At 46.1% G+C, this 17,497-nt stretch overlaps 1 protein-coding gene across 1 annotated transcript in view; it reads right to left on the bottom strand.

Moving 5' to 3' along the window:
- Positions 1-336: 336 nt before the first annotated feature.
- Positions 337-17,497, bottom strand: part of LOC140492818 (sialic acid-binding Ig-like lectin 12) — a 36,150-nt gene continuing 18,989 nt past the window's right edge. Inside the window, exons 2-5 of the mRNA XM_072591720.1 lie at positions 10,638-11,036; positions 5,855-6,223; positions 4,356-4,739; positions 337-688 (exon numbers count right to left, since the gene is read on the bottom strand). Coding sequence (XP_072447821.1) covers positions 684-688; positions 4,356-4,739; positions 5,855-6,223; positions 10,638-11,036 — 1,157 coding nt within the window. The 3' untranslated portion in view covers positions 337-683. The remainder of the gene's footprint in view (positions 689-4,355; positions 4,740-5,854; positions 6,224-10,637; positions 11,037-17,497) is intronic.

The raw sequence follows: 17,497 nt of genomic DNA, 5'->3' as shown, positions 1-17,497 counted from the left end.
ATCTGGAAAAGAAACCACTGTTGGAGATGCCAACATCACAAGCAGAATCGCTGAACCATGCATGGAAGCTGGAAACCAGTGGGAAATGTCGGAGACAGATAGATTCAACACAGCAGCAGAGGTCTGGAACATAATCAGGAAATAGATAAACAGCTGGATAACTTGAAGAGAAGGAAATACAGAGAAATTCCAACACAAACGAAAACAATTTGCAGGATAGAGCACGATTTCCTAACATTCTCTGCAGTCAGTCATGTACTTTGGAAGTCCCGTCACATTCGAAAGGAAGGAAACACTGCAATCATTTTCAGCACAGCAAGATCCCACAACCACAGGACTATTTTATTTTCATGACACTAGCTGAGAGATAAATTTTAGTCAGGATCCCAGGGTGATTTTCATCGAAATAGTGACTTTGGGGCCTTTCACTCCCACCGAAGCAGTCAGGTAGGACCCCATCTTAACATCCCACCCACCAGCAAGATGGTGCCTCTCAATGGTGCAGAACTCCCTCAGGACCACTCATCGACCACAGAGCGAAAAAGTAAAAGCAGGGAAAAGGGGTAGACAAAGTTCTACCCTGGATGGCTGATTGTGAGTCATATTCAGAATAAGATCCCGGTATGATGAGGCAGGGGAATAAGAAAGGGTCATGGGTGTCTCTCATTCCAGTTGACAGTCAATTAATCTGTGGGAAGAAAGAGAAAAGCAATGTTCAAGTGTTGTTCATCCATTAGCCATTTGGTATTTTAAATTTGCTATATATGAGTGATCTGAGAAGCAGGAAAATCGACATTTCAGGCAAAAGCCCTTCATCAGATCATTTCTGATGAAGGGCTTTTGCCCGAAACATCAATTTTCCTGCTCCTCGGATGCTGCCTGATGTGCTGTGCTTATCCAGCACCACACCCTCGACTCTAATCTCCACCATCTGCAGTCCTCACTTTCACCATGTATGAGGGATAGCCAGAGCTTCAGATAAGATTCGAATAAAACTATGAATCATAAGGCCAGAGATCCAACCTTAAAGTTGAGAAACATGCTTAAGTGTTTTGAAGGACATTGAAATCTGTAGAGATTTTATCTGAGAAATACTGTTCATGTACATAGTCTATTGGGTGTGATGGAAGACCCCATTTGTCCAGATGAGTATAGCTCCAGTAACATTCACTTGGGGAAGTGCTGGTGATGTTACTGGAAAAGGAAGCAATCCAGAAGAATATACTGGGAACATGGGTTCAAATCCTATCAGGGCAGCCACTGGAATATCAATTCTCATTATGATTGTCACTGATTTCCTGTACAAGTCCATCTGGTTCATTAACATCCCTTTTACGGGCTGGTCTGTCATTTTTACCTAGTTTTATCCATATTTGACTGGTTGACATTAAATTCCATGGTTGGACTTGAACCCATGCACTAACCTGAGACCTCAATGACATTACCACTGCGCCATCATGTGGTGGGATGTAGATACTACTGATGAATTGATGGTGGTGAGTCACCATTTGAATCACTGCAATATCCCTCCCATCCTCCTGGCGCAACAAATAGTCTTTAGTTTGAGGAGAGCCAGTGAAATTGTGCTATCATCACTGGGCCAGAAATCTAGAGATTCCAGATAGTGTCCTGGGTACCCGGGTTCGAATTCCACCAGAGCAGATGGGTTAAACTTAATTAAAACTACTAATTATAAATTCAATGATGGTTGTGAAATCATTGCTGATTGGCAGGAAAACTCCATCTGGGTCCCTAATGTCCCTTCACTAAGGAAATCTGCCGACCTTACCTGGTCTGGCCTACATGTGACTCCAGACCCATAGCTATGTGGTTAATTCTGATCTGCCCTCTGCAATGGCTACGTGAGCCATTCAGTTGTATCAACCATGATAAAGGATCAAAGGAATGAAAATGAATGGGCTCACTGCATTGGCTAAGGCGCCAGTACCAACAATGGCAAAACAGCAATACATTATTGTTCCTTTGGTGTTGCTGGGTCAAAATCCTGGAATTCTGTCCCTAAGGGTATTGTGGGTCAACCCACTGCATGTGGAGTGCAGCGGTTCAAGAAGGCAGCTCACCACCACCCTTCTCAAGGAGCAACGAGGGAAAGGCAATAACGGCCTTTTCTATTCTTTCAGAGAGCAGCTAGCAGTAGCCATGTAGGCCAGACTGGGTAATGACAGAGGATTAGGAGAAAGTAAGGACTGCAAATGCTGGAGTGTCAGAGTCGAGAGTGTGGTGCTGGTAAAACATGGCAGATCAGGCAGCATCCGAGGAGCAGGAGAATCAATGTTTCGGGCATAAGCCCTTCATCAGGAAAGGACTTCCTGATGAAGGGCTGATGCCCGAAACATTGATTCTCCTGCTCCTTGGATGCTGCCTGATCTGCCGTGTTTTACCAGCACCACACTGTCAACAATGACAGAGGATTCCCTTTCCAAAACAGCATGATTTGATGAGTTTTTACAACAATCCAATAGCTTCACAGTCAGTGATAAGATATGTATCTTATTCCAGACTTATCACACCTGCTGTAGTGGGATGTTGACCTCAGAATGGTCCAGGTTACTAGGCTCAGTAACAGAACTATTATTCCACAATTGCTTTATCAGGCTTGGCTAAAGTAGGTTTATATTTTTATTATCTGTAAAGAGTGTAATTGAGTTAATATTTTCAGCTCTTCTCCCAGAGGGTTGTGAATCTGTGGAATTCCTTAGCGCAGAGGCTAGGTCCATAAGACCATATGACATAGGAGTAGAAATTAGGCCATTCAGCCCATTGAGACTGTTCTGCCATTCCATCATGGCTCAAAGTTTTTTCAACCCCATTCTCCCACTTTCTCCCCGTAACCTTTGATCCCCTTTACAATCAAAAACTTCTCTATCTATGTTTTAAATATACTCAATGATCAGCCTCCACAACCTTCTGTGGTAATGAATTCCAAAGATTCACCACTCTCTGGCTAAAGAAGTGTCTCCCTGGGATATCTGGTTGGCATGGACGGGTTGGACCGAAGAGTCTGTTTCCATGCTGTACATCTCTATTACTCTATAACCACCATTCCAAAGGGTCTTTCCTTTACTCTAAGCTATGGCCTAGTCTCTCCTACCAATGGAAATGTCTTCCTAACATCCACTCTGTCCAGGTCGTTCAGTATTCTGTAGGTTTCAATTAGATTCCCCCCCATCCTTCTAAACTCCATCGAGTACAGTCCTAGAGTCCTCAAACATTCCTCACATGTTCAGCCTTTTATACCTAGGATCATTCTCATCAATTCCTCTGGACCCACTCCTCTTTCTGAGGTGTGAGGCTGAAAATTGCTCACAATATTCTAAATGTGGTCTGACCAGAGTCTTATGGAGCCTCAGAAGTACATCATGCTTTTATATTCTAGTGCTCTCGAGATGAATGACAACATTGTAATTGCCTTCCTAACTACTGACTCAACCTGCAAGTTTACCTTAAGAGAAACCTGGAGTAGGACTCCCAAGTCTCTTTGCACTTCAGATTTCTGAATTTTCTCCCCATTTAGAAAAATGGTCCATGCCTCTATTTTTCCTACCAAAGTGCATGGCATCACACTTTCCCACATCGTACTCCATCTGCCACTCCTTTGCCCACTTTTGTTGAGTATAAAATTATGAGGGGTATGGACAGGATAAATAGACAAAGTCTCTTCCCTGGGGTTGGGGAGTCCAGAACTGGAGGGCATAGGTTTAGGGCGAGAGGGGAAAGATATAAAAGAGACCTAAGGGCCAACTTTTTCACACAGAGGGTGGTACATGTATGTAATGAGCTGCCAGAGGAAGTGGTGGAGGCGAGTACAATTACAACATTTAAAAGGCATCTGGATGGGTATATGAATAGGAAGGGTTTGGAGGGACATGGGCCGGGTGCTGGCAGGTGGGACTAGATTAGTCAGCATGGACGAGTTGGACCGGAGGGTCTGTTTCTGTGCTGTACGTCTCTATGACTCTGTATTCATAGCAGAGGCAGACAGATCTTTAATCACTCAGAGAATCAAGGGTTATAGGGATAAGGAAAGGGAAGTTGAGGACAATCAGATCAGCCACAATTTCGTTGAATGACAGAGCATGTGATGGGTTGAACGGCCGACCTCTTTTCCTACATCTTGTGGTCATATGGGGCCCCACATGAGTCAAAATGTTAACTATTTCTCTCTCCGCCACACCTGCTGAATTTCTCCAGCAATTCTGTTTTTATTTCAGATCCCCAGAGTTGGCAGCTTTTTGCTTATCTAATTATTTTCGGTCACATTTAGGAGGTAGCTATCTCACTTTCTTTCTCATTCCTGGTTTAAATCACAAACAGATAAAGACAAGTGAACGAACCTTTTATCTTCAGGAAGAGAATGATCCCCGTCACCAGAAGGAGGAGAAATTTGATTAAAGGGATCAGGCACAGCATTCCCACGATGAAATTGGAGTAGTTGTCACCAGTGGAGGGGTAGTCAATCTGACGAGTGTCCCTCCCATGTTCGTTTTCAGCCACACAGCTGTACGTCCCTCTCAGTGCCGGGTTACGGAACTTTCCCAGGGTCTGATGTCTCCCTGGCACTCGGCTGACTATTGTGTCCCTGCTGTCCCCAGGCACGAGGGTGCCTTCAGGGTCTACCCATGTGATGTTGGCAAGTGGCTCTCCTTCCACCTGGCATACGATGGTGTTTCCAATTCCGTTCTCTCTCACAGATGACAGCTCCAGGATTGTGGCTGGGGCTTCGCGAGGGAAAGAGAGAGAGAGAAACACATGTAAGTTTATCTCATTTATCCATGATATTTGGGTGCCACAGCTGGGCCACATTTATTGCTCTGTCCCTGTTTGCCCCTTGAGAAGGTGGTGGTGAGCTGCCTTCTTGAACCGCTGCCATCCATTTACAACAGATTGCCCACAATGCCCTGAGGGAGGGAATTCCAGGATTTCGACCCAGCGTCACTCTAGGAATGGTGATATATTTCCAAATCAGGTTGGTAAGCGGCGTGGAGGGGGTGGTGTTCCCATGTATTTGCTGCCCTTGTCCTTCCAGATGATGAAGGTCGTAAGTGTGGAAGTTTCTTTTCTAAGGTGCCTTGCTGAATTTCTGCAGTGCATCTTGTAGATAATGCACACGGCTGTTTCTGTGCGTCAGTAGTGGAGGGAGTGGGTGTGGTGTCAATCAAGTGAGCTGCACTGTTCTGGATGGTGTTAACCTTCTTGAATATTGTTGGGGCTGCACTCATCCAGGCAAGTGGGGAGTATTCCATCACACTCCTGACTTGTACCCTGTAGATAATGGACAGGCTTTGGGGAGTCAGGAGGTGAGTTATTCACTGCAGTATTCCCAGCTTCTGATCTGCTCTTGTAGCCACTGTAGTGGTTAATCCAGTTGTGGCTAAGGGTAAGCCCCAGGATGATGTTAGTGTGGGATTCAGTGACGGTAATACCATTGAACGGCAAGGGGTGATATTAGATGTTGACAGTCTGGCACCTGCGTGGTGTGAATGTTTCTTGCCTCTTGACAGCCTAAGCCTGGACATTGACTAGATCTGACTGCATTTGGACATAGACTGCTTCAGTATCTGAGGAGTTGCAAATGGTGTTGAACATTGTGCAATCATCGGTGAACATCCCCCCACTTCTGACCTTATGATGGAGGGAAGGCCATTGATGAAGCAGCTGAAGATGGTTGGGCCTGGGACACACAGTGGGAGGCTACTCCAGCAAATGGATTGTAATGTTTCAACAAGGCAGCTCCTACCACCTTCTCAATATGTGGGCAAATGGAGCTAATCAACAAGCTAATGGTGAATAGAGGAGGTAATTGAAAATGATGTTATTACAGATGTTTCCTTACCGAATGCCTGGAGTCTCAACACATCCTGAGTCACATTTTCCTGATTCTCAATCCTGATGTGGACATGACAGAAATAATCACTGGAATCGTTCAGCCGCAGGTCTCTTATCCTGATGGAGGCGTCTCCTTGGGTTAGGTCTCCAATCAGTTCATATTGCTGTCCTTCATTTACAGTGACCGAGTTGGTGTAGTGAGAACCAGCATTGAGGGAACGAGTCTGATTCAGGACAATGGACTCCTCATGTGGATCGTCCTTCATCCAAAGGACAGTGACGGACTGGGACAGCCACTCGGGGGGATTAAAGGCACAGGGCAGCGTAGCAGAACCTCCCTTCTTCCCAGTCACCGGCACCGAATCATTTTTCACAGCTGAGACAAAGAAGGATTTCACAGAATGTCACATGGGGCAGGGAGACGGTTTGCAATGCGCTTGTGTTTGTGGAATACTCACGGAAACAGAAAGTGAGCGCACCTTCACAAAAATTAAAGAAAAGCCCGCAGGTGCTTTTGCTGCAACTTCCACATTCCACAAGTCGGCCAAAAATATTGTGATTCCAACAAAGTATCTGTGAAGTATAGTCCCTGTTGCAATGGGGGAAACCGGAGCCAAATGCTGTGCAGCAGCCTCTGCAAACAATGTTGTGATGCCCCAGAAATCTGGGGACATGTGTTGGTCAGGACACTTGAGAAATTGGGGCAGCACATGGGTCAGTGGTTAGCACTGCTGCCCCACAGCACTAAGGACCCAGGCTTGATTCCAGCCTTGGGTGACTCTTTGTGTGGACCTTCCATTTTCTCCCTGTGTCTTTCGGGTTTCCTCTCACAGGCCAAAGATGTGCAGGTTAGGGTGGGTTGGCCATGCTAAATTGCCCATAGTGTATGTGGATGTGCAGGCTAGGTAGGTTAGCTGTGGGAAATGCAGGGTTACAGGGATAAGGTTGGTCTGGGTGGGATGCTCTTCAGAGGGTTGGTGTGGACTTGATGGGCTGAATGGCCTGCTTCCGCACTGTAGAGATTCTATAAGTTATAATTGCTTCTTCTCAGATCATCTCCATGAGAACTTTTTCACCCTGTTTACTGAGCAGATATGAGCTCAGTCATATTCGTACAGGAAAGATGGCTGTTCCAACAGTGCAGCACTCCTTCAGAACAACACTGGGCGGGCCAACCTGGGCTATGGTCACAGTTGCTGGAATCCAACTTGAACCCACAAGCTTTGAACTCAGAGAGGGGAGGGTGCTAAGCTCCAGCTGACATCAACAAGGTGCAGAGGAGGTTTAATTAGAAGGTGTTTTTTGAAAATTTGGGAAGAGCTTGTGGTTTGGAGTTACAACAGGATGAGGCCATTCTGCCCTTTGAATCTGCTCCAGCACTGTTGGGACAGCCAGCTTTCCTGTGCGCACATAACTGAGCTCATGTCTGCTCAGTAAGGTGCAGAATTCTCACCTTCCCACACTATCCTCAGAGTTTTTGTTTCCCTGAAAGCACAAAGATCCAAATATATTTTGGACTTGAATCATACAATCTCTGAACATCCACAGCTCTCTGAGTCAGAGAATTCTGACAATTCCTCATCCTCCAAGTGAAGACATTTCTCCTCACCTGAGTCTGTGGGGCCAATCCATCATGCTAGGACTTGGACTCCCCATTCTGAACAGTCCAGTCAGAATGTCTGCAAGAGCTTCTTTATAACCCCTCAGCCAAAGCGTCACTAAAGTTTATACTTTGCAAGGTGATCACCTCTCATTCTTCAAAATAGTATTGTCTCATTCTAGGTCAGTGGTGCTGGAAGAGCACAGCAGTTCAGGCAGCATCCAAGGAGCAGCAAAATCGACGTTTCGGGCAAAAGCCCTTCATCAGAAATAAAGGCAGAGAGCCTGAAGCGTGGAGAGATAAGCTAGAGGAGGGTGGGGGTGGGGAGAAAGTAGCATAGAATACAATGGGTGAGTGGGGGAGGAGATGAAGGTGAAAGGTCAGGGAGGAGAGGGTGGAGTGGATAGGTGGAAAAGGAGAAAGGCAGGTAGGACAAGTCCGGACAAGTCATGGGGACAGTGCTGAGCTGGAAGTTTGGAACTAGGGTGAGGTGGGGGAAGGGGAAATGAGGAAACTGTTGAAGTCCACATTGAAGCCCTGGGGTTGAAGTGTTCCGAGATGGAAGATGAGGCGTTCTTCCTCCAGGCGTCTGGTGGTAAGGGAGCGGCGGTGAAGGAGGCCCAGGACCTCCATGTCCTCGGCAGAGTGGGAGGGGGAGTTGAAATGTTGGGCCACTGAGCGGTGTGGTTGATTGGTGCGGGTGTCCTGGAGATGTTCCCTAAAGCGCTCTGCTAGGAGGCGCCCAGTCTCCCCAATGTAGAGGAGACCGCATCGGGAGCAACGGATACAATAAATGATATTGGTGGATGTGCAGGTAAAACTTTGATGGATGTGGAAGGCTCCTTTAGGGCCTTGGATAGAGGTGAGGGAGGAGGTGTGAGCGCAGGTTTTACAATTCCTGCGGTGGCAGGGGAAGGTGCCAGGATGGGAGGGTGGGTTGTAGGGGGGTGTGGACCTGACCAGGTAGTCACGGAGGGAACGGTCTTTGCGGAAGGCGGAGAGGGGTGGGGAGGGAAAAATATCCCTGGTGGTGGGGTCTGTTTGGAGGTGGCGGAAATGTCGGCGGATGATTTGGTTTATGTGAATGTTGATAGGGTGGAAGGTGAGCACCAGGAGCATCTGTCCTTGTTACAGTTGGAGGGGTGGGGTCTGAGGGCGGAGGTGCGGGATGTGGATGAGATGCGTTGGAGGGCATCTTTAACCACGTGGGAAGGGAAATTGCGGTCTCTAAAGAAGGAGGCCATCTGGTGTGTTCTGTGGTGGAACTGGTCCTCCTGGGAGCATATACGGTGAAGGTGGAGGAATTGGGAATACGGGATGGCATTTTTGCAAGAGGTAGGGTGGGAAGAGGTGTAATCCAGGTGGTTGTGGGAGTCGGTGGGTTTGTAAAAAATGTCAGTGTCAAGTCGGTCGTCATTAATGGAGATGGAGAGGTCCAGGAAGGGGAGGGAGGTGTCAGAGATGGTCCAGGTAAATTTAAGGTCAGGGTGAAATGTGTTGGAGAAGTTGATGAATTGCTCAACCTCCTCGCAGGAGTACGAGGTGGCGCCAATGCAGTCATCAATGTAGCGGAGGAAGAGGTGGGGAGTGGTGCCGGTGTAATTATGGAAGATCAACTGTTCTATGTAGCCAAGAAAGAGACAGGCATAGCTGGGGCCCATACGGGTGCCCATGGCTACCCTTTTGGTCTGGAGGAAGTGGGAGGATTCGAAGGAGAAATTGTTCAGGGTGAGGATCAATTCGGCCAAACGAATGAGAGTGTCAGTGGAAGGGTACTGTTGGGGACATCTGGAGAGGAAAAAACGGAGGGCTTGGAGGCCCTGGTCATGGCGGATGGAGGTGTAGAGGGATTGGCTATCCATGGTGAAGATGAGGCGTTGGGGGCTGGGGAAACGGAAGTCTTGAAGGAGGTGGAGGGCGTGGGTGGTGTCTCAAACGTATGTGGGGAGTTCCTGGACTAGGGGGGATAGGACAGTGTCGAGGTAGGTAGAGATGAGTTCAGTGGGGCAGGAGCATGCTGAGACAATGGGTCAGCCAGGGTGGTTAGACTTGTGGATCTTGGGAAGGAGGTAGAACCGGGCAGTGCGGAGTTCCTGGACTATGAGGTTGGAAGCTGTGGGTGGGAGATCTCCTGAGGTGGTGAGGTTCTGTATGGTCTGGGAGATGATGGTTTGGTGATGGGAGGGTGGGGTCATGGTCGAGGGGGCAGTAGGAAGAGGTGTCCTCGAGTTGGCATTTGGCTTCAGCGGTGTAGAGGTCAGTATGCCCGACTACCACTGCGCCCCCTTTATCCGCTGACTTGATGGTGAGGTTGGGATTGGAGCAGAAGGATTGGAGGGCTGCGCATTGTGAGGGTGAGAGGTTGGAGTGGGGGAGGGGGTAGACAGGTTGGGGTGGTTAATGTCCCGGCGGCAGTTGGAAATGAAGAGGTTGAGGGCCGGTAATAGGCCAGCGCGGGATGTCCAGGTGGATGCAGTGTGTTGAAGGTGGGCGAAGGGGTCCTCGGAAGGTGGGCGGGAATCTACTCATTGTCTCATTCTACTCAATCCTTACAAATCTCGATGTTCAAGTGAGAGAGTCTTCAGTTACACATTCTATCTACACAGGATTACCAAGTTGAATGAATCATAGAATCTCTAGAGTGTGGAAGCAGGCCATTTGGCCCATCAAGTGACTCACCGACCGTTCGAAGAGCATCCCACCCAGCCCAACCCTATCCCTGTAACCTTGACTTTCCCATGGCTAACCCACCAAGTCTGCACATACCTGGACACTATAGGCAATTTCCCATGGCAAAGCCACCTAGCCTGCACACCTTTGGACTGTGGGAGGAAACCAGAGCATCCGGAAGAAACCCACGCAGACATCAGAGAGTGTTCAAACTCCACACAGACAGTCGCCTGAGGGTGGGGTTGAACCCTCATCCCTGGCACTGCCACTGTGCCACTTCAAAAGGCGGGGAGATATGTTCAAAAGCATGTTTCAAGACAGGCCAGCTCTCAAACTGGGGTTCAGGAGTTCGATTCAGGTGAAAAAGAAGATGTTACAGGACTATGGAGTGAGGGGAAAGGGAGTGGGAGGGTTGGGTAGCTCGCATGAATGTGAAGGGGTGAATGGCCCCGTCCGTATTGCATGACTCTCCGACCCAATCATTGACAATTTGATTCAAAAACATTGAACAAAGCCTTACCTGGCTCCACAATAATTATTTGACCTGAGCTCTGTGATGTTTCATTGGGATAGTGACTCAGATTCACAAGGCAAAGATACTGCTGATAGTTATCATGTAGAGACAGCTGTTTGATGATTATGGAAGCATCATTCTCCCTTGGATTTCCCAATGCTTGGTAACGCTCATTAATATTCTGGTGGATCATATTCTCAAACGCCACGCTCTGCGAGTTCAGCGTTGGATAGTTTGTGTAACTGTAAAGCACCAGATTTGTCCACACCTCCTTCCATGTAACAGTAATGTTTCCTTGATATCCTGGGTGAGGATGAGTGAACTTACAGATCAGAAGAGTGATCTTCCCTTCCCTACCTGTCACCCTGTCCGGTGTCTCCATTGTCCAGCCATTCTGACTGAAACCTGTGGAGAATGACAATATATCACAACAGATGGTAGTGCAGAACTGGAGTACTGCTGAGAAAAGACACATTTTACTGAGTTATATAGTACGGAAACAAACCCTTTGGTCCAACCAGTCCATGCCGAACATAATCCTAAATTAAACTAGTCCCACCAAACGTTTCTTATTCATATACTTATCCAAAATTCTTTTAAATGTTGTAATTGTACCCACGTTCACCACTTTCTTTGGCAGTTCATGCCACACATGAACCACACTCTGTGTTAAAAAATTGTCCCTTGTGTCTTTTTAATAACTTTCTCCTCTCACCTTAAAAATATGCCCCCTTGTCTTGAAAGAGCTCACTTTAGGTGAAAGACACCTGCCAGTCACCTTATCTGTACCCCTTATGGTTTTATAAACCTCTATAAGGTCATCCCTCAACCTCTTACACCCCAGTCAAAAACATGTCCAGACTATCCAGCCTGTCCTAATACTCAAACCCTCCTTTCCCGGCAATATCCTGGTAAATCTCTTCTGAACCCTCTCCAGTTTAATAATATCCTTCGTAGAACAGAGAGACTAGAACTGGACACAATACTCCAGAAGAGGCCTCACCAAAGTCCTGTACAACTTCAAGATGATGTCCCAACTCCAACACTTAAAGGTCTGAGCAATGAAGGCTAGCATGCTAAACCACGCTGTCCACATGTGATGCAAACTTCAAAGAATTATGTACCTGAAACCCTAGGTCTCTCTGTTCTACCACACCACCCAAGGACCTATTTTTAATTGTATAAGTCCTGTCCTTGTTTGTTTTACCAAAATGCAATAACTCACATTTAGCAAGATTAAACTCCATCTGCCACTCACCAGCCCTTTGACCCAATTGATCAAAATCTCTTTGTAATCTCAGATAGCCTTATTCACTGTCCACTATACCACTAATTTTGGTAACATCCGCAAACTTACTAACCATGCCATCTATATTCTCATTAAAATTGTTCATATAAATGTCAAATAAAAGTGGACCCAGTACCAATCCCTGTGGAACACCACTGGTAACAAACCTCCAGTCTGAAAATCAACCCTCCACCATCACCCTCTATCTCCACCATTAAACCAATTTTGTATCCAACTGGCAAGCTCACTCTGAATCCCATGTGATGTACCTTTAGTAAATAGTCTACTATGCAGAACCTTGTCAAAGGATTTATTAAAGTCCAAGAAAACAATTTCTGTCACGCCACCCTCATCAATCTTCTTGGTTAATTCCTCAACAAACTCAATCACATTTGTAAGACGTGATTTTCCTCACACAAAACCATATTGACTATCCCTAATCATTCCTTCCCTCTTCAAATGCATATAAATGCTAGAACTTAGAATCTCTTCCAACAACTTAGCCACCATCAAAAATCAGACTCACAGGTCTAAAGTTCCCAGGCTTCTCCTTATATCACCTCTTAAATAAAGGCACAACATTAACCACTCTCCAGTCATTCAGCACCTCACTCGTATTTATGGATGATGTAAATATTTCTGCAAGGGGCCCAGCAATTTCCTCCCTAACACCCCACAACGTCCTGTGGTATATTAGATTAGGTCCTGGAGAGTTATCTACCTTTATATTTTCTAAGTCCTCCAGCACTTCCTTTTCTGTGATGTGCATTGTTTTCAAAGCAGCAATATTTATTTCCATGAGTTCTCTATCCTCCATTTCTTTCTTCACAGTAAAAGCTGACGTGGAATGTTCATTTAATGTCTGTTCTATATCCTGAGGTTCAACACAAAGATGACCTCTTTGATCTTTAAGGGGCCCTATTTGTCTCTCTAGCTGCTCTCTTGCTCTCAATGTACTTTCTCACTCAGTATATGAATTGTTTTCCCTTTTTTGGTATTCTTGCAAAGTGTCCTGATTTTTGCAAAACAATAAGCTTTGACAAAATATGCCCATTTTCAGCAACATCACAAAAAAGACAGAATTAGAAAAATATCTTACAATGGATGTAGGTATGCTCGCTGAGCTGGAAGGTTCATTATTAGACGTCACCATACTAGGTGCCATCTTCAGTGGGCCCCTGGACGCAGCACTGCTGGTATTTCCTGCGTTCTATTTATATGTTTGGGTTTCCTTGGGTTGGTGATGTCATTTCCTGGGGTGATGTCATTTTCCTATGGTGATAACATTTCCTGTTCTTTTTCTCAGGGGGTGGTAAATGGGGTCCAAGTGAATGTGTTTGTTGATAGAGTTTCGGTAGGAATGCCATGCTTCTAGGCATTCTTGTGCATGTCTTGGTTTGGTTTGTCCTAGGATGGATGTGTTGTGCAAGTTGAAGTGGTGTCCTTCCTTAACTGTATGTAAGGATACTAGTGAGAGAGGGTCATGTCATTTTGTGGCTAGTTGATGTTCATGTATCCTGGTGGCTAGTTTTCTGCCTGTTTGTCTAATGTAGTGTTTGTTATAGTTCTTGCACAGTATTTTGTAAATGACATTAATTTTGCTTGTTGTCTGTATGAGGTTTTTCAAGTTCATTAGCTGCTGTTTTAATATGTTGGTGGGTTTGTGGGCTACCATGATGCCAAGGGGTCTGAGTAGTCTGGCAGTCACTTCTGAGATGTCTTTGATGTAGGGGTGAGTCCTAGGACAAGCCAAGCAGAGATATGCATGAGAATTCCTAGAAGCATGACATTCCAACCGGAACTCTATCAACAAACACTTGGACCCCATTTACCAAGCCGTAAGAAAAAGAGCAGGAAATGACATCACCATAGGAAATGATGTAACTGCAGGAAATGACATCACCAGCCCAAGGAAACTCAAACCTATAAATAGAAAGCAGGAAACACCAGCAGTTCTTCGTCTGAAGGCCCACTGAAGATGTTACCTAGAATGGTGGCGAAACGTCTGAAAATGAACCTCCCAGCTCAGCGAGTAAACCTACATCCAGGACCTCAACCTGAGCTACAAATCTTCTCAAAACTTACTAATAATTACAATGTTCTCATCAAACATTCTATGGTCTTTCTCTGAAATAGAGTGCAGCACTCATCAAAGCTCATTATACAACACCGTCCAAATCCACAACCACTTCCATCTAAAACAATAAGGGCAGCAGATACTTGGAAGACCACCCCTGCAAGGTCCCCTCTGCATCCCCTCACCATCCTGACTTGGAAATATATCACCATTCCTTCAGTGTGACTAGGTCAATATCCTGGGAATTCCATCCCTAACAGCATTATGGGTCTACCTGCAACACATGGACTTGATATGGACCAGACCAGACCCCCTCAAAATATTTTAAGAAGATAGCCCAGACCCTATCTTTTTCTTCCTTTAAAAAACAGATGTGTAGTCGATATTCCAGATGTGATGCAGCTGGTCAAACTACTCAGCTTTAAGTAAAACAGAATATATTTAAACACTACAGTTGAAGCATGAACAAAATAAAACAGAATTTAGAATAACTTAACTATTGGAAAACCTAACTGACTCAATGCAGGAAGTTAACTATGGAGCTGTTCCACTTCCTTTAACATCACAGAAACACATCCCCTTGGGAAAAAGTAAATTCAAACACAGGTTCTGACAGGCAGGAGAAATTTTATACAGAGAAGCCAGTCAAGAATCATCTGCTGAAGCATGGAGCCTTTTTTGCACTGTAGCAGCTACTGATCACTACAACTAAACCAAACTAGAAATAAACCTGAACTGGGAGAACTGGCCACTCCCCTTCCATTGTTAAAGTAGCCGTTTCAGCACCTCTGCCATTATGACCTCTCTTGAAAAAAAACAAGGACAAAATAACCTTCTTAAAGTGACATCATCATCACAGACTGCAGTAGTTCAAGAAGGAAGCTCCTATCACCTACTCCAGGATGCTTAAGGATGGTTTTGTAGGTGATGCCACATCCAAATGACTGGTTTTGCAGAAAACCTCTAACAGCAGAAAATGTATTTCCACTCGGTGTTCTGTGGGTTCCCTCCCTGGTTTTTAATGGCTCTAGCCTTTTGGGGGGGGGGGGGGGTTTAAAGGCAGGATCTACAACCTTCTGACATGGAGAGGGGGTGGGGACAGTGCTGCCCAATCCAACAAGGCTAACTACCTTGAACCACCAGTTTGTGAATCATCGGTGTCTATTCAATCTCTCAATCTCATGGCCCCTCTGAGCAGATCCAAGGGTAAGACCACTTTGAGCAGCAGAAAGGCAACTGCGAGGCTTTCAGCATGAGGATGAGTTCCAGACAACAGAGGGGTGAGGAAACAATTCCTGAATGTCAGATCCATTCAGTGTACAGCCAATGTATGCACTGGAGATATAACATGAGGGGTTATATCTACTGCCTTCACAGGCAAATGGCTGGGAGATGTACTGGTGATGACTTTATGTTCTGGTCAAATCTCTCCTTCCCCTTTGCTCTCCTGACATATTGTTGGGCCCTCTGCTAGTTTTGTTGTCTTTTTCTCTCCATCTTGCTTTCTCATTGTCTGAGGGTCTTCTGCTCTGACATCATGATAGACCATAAGATAAGACAGAGGAGCAGAATTCATTCAGCCATTCAGCCCATTGAGTCTGCTCTGTCCTTTGATTATGGCTGATATGTTTCTCAACCTCATTCTCATGCCTTCCCCCTGTAACCCTAGGGCATGGCACAGAAGCATTCTGTAAGACCTACCTCAGTTGGTACAGGGAGGAACCCATGCTGTTGGCATTATACTGCAACTCCCCAGCCATTGGCTCCTCCTCCTTCCTCAAACTTATTTTACTCATATCATCTGCATTACTGGAGAAAGCTACAATGAGGAATTTTTAAAAAAATCTTTCACCTTATATGGGCAAACCCAGCATTTGTCACCTGTCCTTACTTGTCTTTGAACTGAATTTCTCAGCTATTTTCAGAGGGCAGTTGAGTCAACTACATTGCCGTGGACCTGGAGTAACATGCAGTCCAGACCAGGTTAAGGACAGCAGATTTCCCTCCCTAAAGGACATTAGTGAACCAGATGTTTTCTTACAACAATTGATGATAATTTCATGGGCACTTTCATTGAGACTAACTTTCAATTCTAGATTCATTGAGTGAGATTAAATTCCACCATATGCCGTGTGGCATTTGAACCAGTATTCCCAGCGCATGAGTGACATTCCTACCATACCACTGTCGCATAGCAACATAGAACATTGGAAGCACTTTCAGTCTGTTCCACCATGATATGGTCATTAGCTGATCATCCAACTCAGACCAATGTTCTCTCTTTCTCCCCAGACCCTTTGAATCCTTTAGTCCTAAGAACTAGATCTAATTCCTTCTTGAAAACATTCAATTCTTTCATCTCAACCACTTCCTGTGCCAGAGAATTCCACAGGCTCACCAACGAAGGAATGCCTCCCCATCTCAGTCCTAAATGGCCCACCCCCGATCTTTAGACTATGACCCCTGGTTCTGGACTCTCCGGTCATCAGAACAAAAGAACTAGGAGCAGCAGTCGGCAAAAGTGAGGACTGCAGATGCTGGAAACCAGAGTTTAGATTAGAGTGGTGCTGGAAAAGCACAGTAGGTCAGGCAGCATCTGAGGAGCAAGAAAATCGACATTTCGGGCAAAAGCCCTTCATCAGGAATAGAGCCAGGGAGCCACCAGGGTGGAGGGATAAATGGCAGGGGGGTGGGCGGGTGGGGGGGGGATGGGATTGGGGGAAGGTAGCAAAAAGTACAATGTGTGAATGGGGTTGGGGATGGAGGTCATAGGTCAGAGAGGAGGGTGGCGCGGATAGGTGGGAAGGGAGATTGACAGGTGGGACAGGTCATGTGGACAGTGCTGAGCTGGAAGGTTAGAACTAGGGTAAGGTGGGGGGGAGGGGAAATGAGGAAACTGGTGAAGTCCACATTAGGAGCAGGAGTAGGCCATTTGGCCCTTCGAGCCTGCTCCGCCATTCAACAAGATCATGGCTGATTTTTCGAGGACTCTTTCTAGCCCTCTCACCCATTACCCTTAATTCCTTTACTCTTCAAAATCTATCATTGCCTTAAAAACATTCAACCAGCCTCAACTGCTTCACTGGACAGGGAATTCCACAGATTACAACCCTTTGGGTGAAGACGTTCCTCCTCAACTGAGTCCTAAATCTGCACCCCCTTCCTCCCCCCCCCCCCCCCCCCCCCCCCCCTCAGTTTGAGGTTCTGCCCCATAGTCTGGTCCTGTCAGAATTTTATTGTTTCTCTCTCATTCTTGTAACTTCCAGAGAATATAATCCAAACTGATCTAATCTTGGTTATCATGATAATGACAGCAAAAAGTAAAAGCATCACACCTCTAGCCTACAGTGGCAAAATGAGAGTTACCACCCTGTGTTAACTGTAGTATTGATTTGGACCCTGTCAGATATAGTTTTGTTCAGTGCAGGACACCAGATCTAGATTACTTACAGTGTGGAAACAGGCCCTTCGGCCCAACAAGTCCACACTGACCCGCCAAAG

The sequence above is a fragment of the Chiloscyllium punctatum genome, chromosome 2 (assembly GCF_047496795.1).
Source record: "Chiloscyllium punctatum isolate Juve2018m chromosome 2, sChiPun1.3, whole genome shotgun sequence".
Taxonomy (NCBI): Eukaryota; Metazoa; Chordata; class Chondrichthyes; order Orectolobiformes; family Hemiscylliidae; genus Chiloscyllium; species Chiloscyllium punctatum.
Note: the sequence above shows the minus strand (reverse complement) of the source record. Positions and strands in the feature narration are given on the sequence as shown.